We start from the raw sequence: 8480 nt of genomic DNA on the forward strand, positions 1-8480 counted from the left end.
AACAAATATACAAGCTTAGCCCAAAGTTGTGGACGTATCTGTCCTGTACCACTGATGTAGCGTAAGAATCTGACCCCGCTACACAGAAAAGCAATGACTTTATACAGATGAGAGCAGATAACAAAGGGGACATAAGACAGGTAACATCCGTATGATCATTTGCCTGACCACGGTCCTCCTGTCTGTCGAGTGCAAGAGAACAGAAGCCAGTCTTTTGTATTAAAGGTGTGATACAGCCTGGGAATGAGCCCTAGTTTACATTAGGACTGGTTCATTCAAACTGCAGGAAAATAAAGAAGGACGTTTACATACTTAAAGGTGACCTATCATGCAAAATGCACTTGTGTACGTCTTTTCTACATGAATATGTGTCCCCGGTGTTCCAGGGAACTCACCAAGTGTCAGAAAACACAACCCTCTCTATTTTCCTCCATACCCAAATCTCTTAAAAAGGGGCTGCAACGGATCTGATACAGACTGATCCAGATTTGAACACTTCTATGACGTCACAGAAGTGGCGCTACGGCTATTGGGCCAACTCCACCAATCAGGAGGAGACAGCCACGGACATTGCCGTTGGAAAGCGCTGGAGACGCTGTAGTACACATGCCAGGCCTGTAGATGGTGCTGTTCTCACAGAATCAGCCCATGATGCAAAGACAGTGTTAAATTGAGCGAAATGAGGAATGGCTAAAATGCATGATCTGTTTGGTATTTTGAAAAATAAAAAGTATAAATATGCCTTATATAGGTATGGTCCTACACTATATTATTCAAATATAGCATGATAGGTCCACTTTAAATGAGACTTAATGATACATACTACAACAGTACACACACCAGGTCACACACTCCTGGTCGTTTCAGCTGTGGTGTGTGTTCCTCCGCAGGCTGCTGGTTGAAGTCGGAGGAGACGGTGGCGATGAAGACGAAGAGAGCTGACTTTGCTTCTGCTTTCCTGCGAGGACGCATGGTGGTGGCAGGAGGACTGGGTGAGAGATACTTTGACGGTTTATTAAGATGATAGAATAAATCATCCCCCGTTTCTGTGTTGGGACATTAACACCAACTTTCTTCTAACTCAATAACACGAAGTTAAATTCTCGTTTTGGAATGAATAGTCAATAGACCTCATTCACACAAAACTATTTTTTAAGTTAATTAAAGCCAAAAAAGTGAATGTTATGACTATAGTTAAGATCAGTGGAACATTTCTTGAAGAATGATCTGGTATATTACAAGATGTAGTCAGAATACTGTTTTGAAGCCATTTTAATTTATTTACTGGCCGCACAAAATGACACCAGATGCTGTATAAATGTAAACAAAACACATAATTACATGAAATAAATGACCTTATAAAGTAGGCAGTAGGATACCATAGTATTTTTGTGGCAATTATATAAAATAACCCTTTATTCTGAAATAAAAACATGCAGGAATTGCTCAAATTTGACCCCGGGACAACAGGAAGGTTAATGTAAGATTAAAACAAATCCCGGATCAAACAATTTTCCAACTTGGGATCAATAAAGTTGATTTAATCTAGTTCAATCTTGTCTAATCTTATGAGTTAACTAACGAGTGTTTATATGACTGAATGTATGTGATAAAAAATTCAACATCTGAGTCCAGTGGGAAGGTTTGCAGCATTAAATAAAAACGGATGCCTTTATGTTGTAAGATCTCCTTTGAAAGAGAAACCTGAGTAATACCATATATCCCAGTCAGTAAACTACCACAGCCTATAAGGGACAATCTAAGGAGCCGGGGGAAGTGTGTAATGTGACGTCTGTCTGAAAACAGAATGAACAAGATTAAACTCGTACATTTATAAGAGAGGTCGATCCCCAGCACTGAAGACAACATGTTGATGTGTCCTAGGGAAAGATACCAAACCCAAAAGTGTGTGTGAATGTGTGTTAGTGTTACAATGTGTGTGTGAACGGGTCAATGCTGACTTGTGCTGACTTCAACCTGCAAGGACACCCCCAATGTTTCACTTTTAAAAGTACTTATAGTGCATTACAAGAGAACTGGGGAGGCTGCTTTTTCCCATTTGATCTTGAGAACGGCAACCTCAAATGGAATTTAAGTGGTCAATTTGTGTGTGTGTGTGTGTGTGTGTGTGTGTGTGTGTGTGTGTGTGTGTGTGTGTGTGTGTGTGTGTGTGTGTGTGTGTGTGTGTGTGTGTGTGTGTGTGTGTGTGTGTGTGTGTGTGTGTGTGTGTGTGTGTGTGTGTGTGTGTGTGTGTGTGTGTGTAGGTCACGAGCCCTCGGCCCTGGACACAGTGGAGGCCTTCCACCCTCAGAAGAAGAAGTGGGAGAGGTTGTCTCCCATGAACTCCCCCCGATGCTCCACCTCCTCCATCGTCATCAGAGACCGCCTGCTGGTGGTGGGGGGCGTCAACCAGGTATATACATTTACAACCAGATATTAAACATCTACTCACACATGAACAGTTCATACTTACTCAAAGATATCTATCACCAACGACAGGTGCTCCTGCTCAGTGTGTCCCACAGTTGACCTTTTATTCATATTGTCGCATCAATCCACAGCTGTGAGCAGGGTTAGGAGGGTTACTGTGTTACTGTGTTACAATCAAAGTGTCAAAATATAAAAAGAATGTACCCTACTTTGCGTTACATTTGGATTAACTCAATATCAAATGCAATGCAAAAAAAATGCATTTTGTGCCATTTTGGCAAAAATAAATCACTTGAATCAAAATAGTTGCTAATTATCAATATAAGTAGAATTATCATTGCTGCTCAAATTTAATTAAAAGGTGACCTATCATGCAAAATGCACCTTTGTACGTCTTTTCTACATGAACATGTGTCCCCGGTGTTCCAGGGAACTCACCAAGTGTCAGAAAACACAACCCTCTCTATTTTCCTGCATACCCAAATCTCTTAAAAAGGGGCTGCAACGGATCTGATACAGACTGATCCAGATTTGAACACTTCTATGACGTCACAGAAGTGGCGCTACGGCTATTGGGCCAACTCCACCAATCAGGAGGAGACAGCCACGGACATTGCCGTTGGAAAGCGCTGGAGACGCTGTAGTACATATGCCAGGCCTGTAGATGGTGCTGTTCTCACAGAATCAGCCCATGCAAAGACAGTGTTAAATTGAGCGAAATGAGGAATGGCTAAAATGCATGATCTGTTTGGTATTTTGAAAAATAAAAGTATAAATATGCCTTATATAGGTATGGTCCTACACTATATTATTCAAATATAGCATGATAGGTCCACTTTAAGAGGAATTTATATTACACTGTTCTTAATTGATTGCTACAACATACACATTAAAGCCACACTTACTTAAACAAGTACACCAGGAGTCTCTGAAGGTCTTCAGATGAACTGCAGATGGCTCGCTGAACTTTGAATCTGTTGTTTTGCTTTATTAGACTCCACAGGTCAGATTTAGACTTCACATTTGACCTATGACCCGCTCCTCTCCAGACAACACAGGAAGAACGAGAGATAGTTATATTAAAGCTCACCCCTGAAGAAGAGCCAATGTAATATTATATAACGAATATATATAGTGTATTATATAAGACAACAGAACAATGTGACCTTAGAAAAGCAGAAACCGAGATATTTAGGATCAAAAATGTCATTATTTAAAAGGAAAACCTGCCATTCATCAAGTTTCAGTTTATACACCAACACTGAAACACATGAGCACACAATACAGTTTAAAAAAGTAGAATTAAAATCTGTGCTGCTCCGTTTTAGTTGAACACACACAGTTCAGATCACACACACTATTTTATGAACATATAGGTTCACCTGCTGAATTAGAAACAGAACAAATGAAGCAAAGAAAGTGGAAACCATAAAGCAGATTCAGGAAGTAGAAGTATTCACACTTAAAGTATTATCCTACAGAACAGAACAGCTCACAGAGAAGAGAGAACATCTGATGCTTTACAAGAAACACTTTCTGCTCTCTGGTTTTTACTCAGACTGTAATCCTGCTTGTAAACCCCATTTCAAATATATAACCTGATTACATCTACAGCTACCTTTTTGGAATGACATCATCCCAATACATGTGATCCGTTACTCCCTAAACCTCTCTGAATGATCTCCTTGTCTCTCGTCCAGGTTCCCAGCTCAGCCCATGAGATCCTGTATGTAAAGGAAGAAGAGTATCTGTAGCCTGCAGTAACGGACACCAGCCATCAGACTGTCTTTGGTCGCATGGGAAGCACAGAGAGAGACATGGAGGGAGTGTCGGTGATATGAGAGGCGACAGCGCCCCCTGCTGGCCGGCAAAACACATGCACAACGGAGGAGCTGGCTCTTTCTTTAAACGAGTTGTTTCCAGATACTTTGAGTACTTCTGCGATGTGTGCGTACATGGAGGAGGAGCTATAGAATTGGTAATGGTCACACATGCAGAGCACACACAGTGACATGTGTTCTCTGCTTTTAACCCACCCTAGTACCAGGAGTCTAGAACTAGGAGCAGTGGGCAGCTATTGTACAGGGCCCGGAGTGAAGGGGGGTGTCCGGTGCCTTGCTCAAGGGCACCACGGCAGGGCAGGAGGTGAACTGGGACCTCTCCAAGTAGCAGTCCACACTCCATATTTAGGTCTAGTCGGGGTCTTGAACCGGCGACCCTAGGGCTCACAGTCCAAGCCCCTACTGACGGAGCCACTGCAACTACTTTGTAGCCTGTATGTCTAGTGTTGTAGACAGGAAATACACGGAAGACCTGTTTGACGGAATAATATGCATTTCATGTTTGGTTTTGTGAAGGGATGCACGATTGTTTTCAGCCAATACTGATGATAACCTGTTTTCTCATGACTGGTGACTTTCTTTCACTTCATAAAAGAACAGCATGGAGTGTAGTGAATGCACACAAAGAGGGTTAGAAAGGCTAAGATGTGGTGAGCAAATACGAGGGATTTAAGATTAGAAAGCTCTGACATAACCACATCTAACAAACAAAAACAAATCCTGATTGAGTTACTTTTGTATTGTTACGCGGCTTAGTTGAATACTCGACTCTGATTGGCCAATTGGACGTTTCAGAGGTTGTTAATACCGCTGCTAGGCAAAATAATGACCGTTGCTAAGGAAGATCAAGGGAGGGACTTCCTGTCTGTCTTCTTCTGCAGATTTCTCTGACGTCTAGTGCGCTGTTTTTTAACTTCTTAGAAATACTTTATTGATCCCGATTTGGGAAATGCTTGCGTTGCAGCAGCACAAAAACAAGGCATTGCACATAAGAGAAATTAAGATAAGAAATAAACAATTCTAAAATGTAAATATCCCGAAATAGAAATAAAACAGCAATAAAAAAGTTGAAATACCAATTTGCAGTAAGCACGATATAAAGCAGGATATTGTATACATTAAGTGTGTGAGGAATGGCATTTTAATTAAATATAAGAGTCAAATGTACATAGTGAGTTTAAAACCAGTATCTTCTCTTGTTCTGTTTTTGTTTCCTCAACTGAGGACAGTTTATCGCCCTATGGGGCTAACAAATGTCACTAGTGACCCAAATACAACACAGCCTTTAAATTAATATACTATCATAGGATTTATTACAATCAACCATGAGAAATATATACAAATATCCATCCTAGGCTGAGAGACGGAGCCACAGCAGTGCCCTCGCCCCCTCCACGAATATAAAGATTTTTATTCACAAAGTATTCCACTGTGAGTAAACTAATGTTTGTTTGGTCGCAGCTGACGTTAAATTGACCGGACTTCTTTCTGCCGATTGATATGACTGCATACATATTGTAGTCCCTCAGACAACATCCTTAACCACTGTCTGCTAGCGAATATTAGCAGACCTCTTAAATGTCCAAATCAGAATAAAGTATTAAAGGTCACCTATTATGCAAAATCCACTTCTCCATGTCTCTTCTACATCAACATGTGTCCCCTCTTCTTCATGTCTCTTTTACATCAACACGTGTCCCCTCTTCTTCATGTCTCTTCTACATCAACACGTGTCCCCTCTTCCTCATGTCTCTTCTACATGAACACGTGTCTCCTCTTCTTCATGTCTCTTCTACATCAACATGTGTCCCCTCTTCTCCATGTCTCTTCTACACCAACACGTGTCTCCTCTTCTTCATATCTCTTCTACATCAACATGTGTCCCCTCTTCTCCATGTCTCTTCTACACCAACATGTGTCCCCTCTTCTTCATGTCTCCTCTACATCAACATGTGTCCCCTCTTCTCCATGTCTCTTCTACACCAACATGTGTCCCCTCTTCTCCATGTCTCTTCTACATCAACATGTGTCCCCTCTTCTTCATGTCTCTTCTACATCAACATGTGTCCCCTCTCCTTCATGTCTCTTCTACATCAACATGTGTCCCCTCTTCTTCATGTCTCTTCTACATCAACACGTGTCCCCTCTTCTCCATGTCTCTTCTACATCAACATGTGTCTCCTCTTCTTCATGTCTCCTCTACATCACCATGTGTCCCCTCTTCTTCATGTCTCTTCTACATCAACATGTGTCCCTTCTTCTTCATGTCTCTTCTACATCAACATGTGTCCCCTCTTCTTCATGTCTCCTCTACATCAACATGTGTCCCCTCTTCTTCATGTCTCTTATACATCAACATGTGTCCCCTCTTCTCCATGTCTCTTCTACATCAACATGTGTCCCCTCTTCACCATGTCTCTTCTACATCAACATGTGTCCCCTCTTCTTCATGTCTCTTCTACATCAACATGTGTCCCCTCTTCTTCATGTCTCTTCTACATCAACATGTGTCCCCTCTTCTCCATGTCTCTTCTACATCAACATGTGTCCCCTCTTCTCCATGTCTCTTCTACATCACCATGTGTCCCCTCTTCTTCATGTCTCTTCTACATCAACATGTGTCCCCTCTTCTTCATGTCTCTTCTACATCACCATGTGTCCCCTCTTCTTCATGTCTCTTCTACATCAACATGTGTCCCCTCTTCTTCATGTCTCTTCTACATCACCATGTGTCCCCTCTTCTTCATGTCTCTTCTACATCAACATGTGTCCCCTCTTCTTCATGTCTCTTCTACATCACCATGTGTCCCCTCTTCTTCATGTCTCTTCTACATCACCATGTGTCCCCTCTTCCTCATGTCTCTTCTACATCAACATGTGTCCCCTCTTCTTCATATCTCTTCTACATCAACATGTGTCCCCTCTTCTCCATGTCTCTTCTACATCAACATGTGTCCCCTCTTCTTCATGTCTCTTCTATATCAACATGTGTCCCCTCTTCATGTCTCTTCTACATCAACATGTGTCCCCCCTTCTTCATGTCTCTTCTACATCAACATGTGTCCCCTCTTCTTCATGTCTCTTCTACATCAACATGTGTCCCCTCTTCTTCATGTCTCTTCTATATCAACATGTGTCCCCTCTTCTTCATGTCTCTTCTATATCAACATGTGTCCCCTCTTCATGTCTCTTCTACATCAACATGTGTCCCCCCTTCTTCATGTCTCTTCTACATCAACATGTGTCCCCTCTTCTCCATGTCTCTTCTACATCAACATGTGTCCCCTCTTCTTCATGTCTCTTCTACATCAACATGTGTCCCCTCTTCTTCATGTCTCTTCTACATCAACCTGTGTCCCCTCTTCTTCATGTCTCTTCTACATCAACATGTGTCCCCTCTTCTTCATGTCTCTTCTACATCAACATGTGTCCCCTCTTCTCCATGTCTCTTCTACATCAACATGTGTCCCCTCTCCTTCATGTCTCTTCTACATCAACATGTGTCCCCTCTTCTCCATGTCTCTTCTACATCAACATGTGTCCCCTCTTCTCCATGTCTCTTCTACATCAACATGTGTCCCCTCTTCTCCATGTCTCTTCTACATCAACATGTGTCCCCTCTTCTTCATGTCTCTTCTACATCAACATGTGTCCCCTCTTCTTCATGTCTCTTCTACATCAACATGTGTCCCCTCTTCTTCATGTCTCTTCTACATCAACATTTGTCCCCTCTTCTTCATGTCTCTTCTACATCAACATGAGTCCCCTCTTCTCCATGTCTCTTCTACATCAACATGTGTCCCCTCTTCTTCATGTCTCTTCTACATCACCATGTGTCCCCTCTTCTCCATCTCTCTTCTACATCACCATGTGTCCCCTCTTCTCCATTTCTCTTCTTCATCAACATGTGTCCCCTCTTCTTCATTTCTCTTCTTCATCAACATGTGTCCCCTCTTCTCCATGTCTCTTCTACATCAACACGTGTCCCCTCTTCTTCCTGTCTCCTCTACATCAACATGTGTCCCCTCTTCTTCATGTCTCTTCTACATCAACATGTGTCCCCTCTTCTTCATGTCTCTTCTACATCAACATGTGTCCCCTCTTCTTCATGTCTCTTCTACATCAACATGTGTCCCCTCTTCTTCATGTCTCTTCTACATCAACATGTGTCCCCTCTGTGTAAAGAGACTCTGAAAGTTTCAGGAACAA

At 42.1% G+C, this 8480-nt stretch overlaps 1 protein-coding gene across 2 annotated transcripts in view; it reads left to right on the forward strand.

Moving 5' to 3' along the window:
- klhdc8a (kelch domain containing 8A) overlaps positions 1 to 4962 on the forward strand; it is a 96354-nt gene extending 91392 nt beyond the window's left edge. For both annotated transcript variants that reach the window (XM_079683110.1, XM_079683109.1), the window contains 3 exons: positions 891 to 992; positions 2265 to 2413; positions 4131 to 4962. In XM_079683110.1, the coding sequence (XP_079539236.1) occupies positions 891 to 992; positions 2265 to 2413; positions 4131 to 4184 (305 nt within the window). In that variant the 3' untranslated portion in view covers positions 4185 to 4962. The remainder of the gene's footprint in view (positions 1 to 890; positions 993 to 2264; positions 2414 to 4130) is intronic.
- The last annotated feature ends 3518 nt before the right edge of the window (positions 4963 to 8480 follow it).

Source organism: Notothenia rossii, assembly GCF_949606895.1.
Source record: "Notothenia rossii genome assembly, chromosome: 5".
Classification (NCBI taxonomy): Eukaryota; Metazoa; Chordata; class Actinopteri; order Perciformes; family Nototheniidae; genus Notothenia; species Notothenia rossii.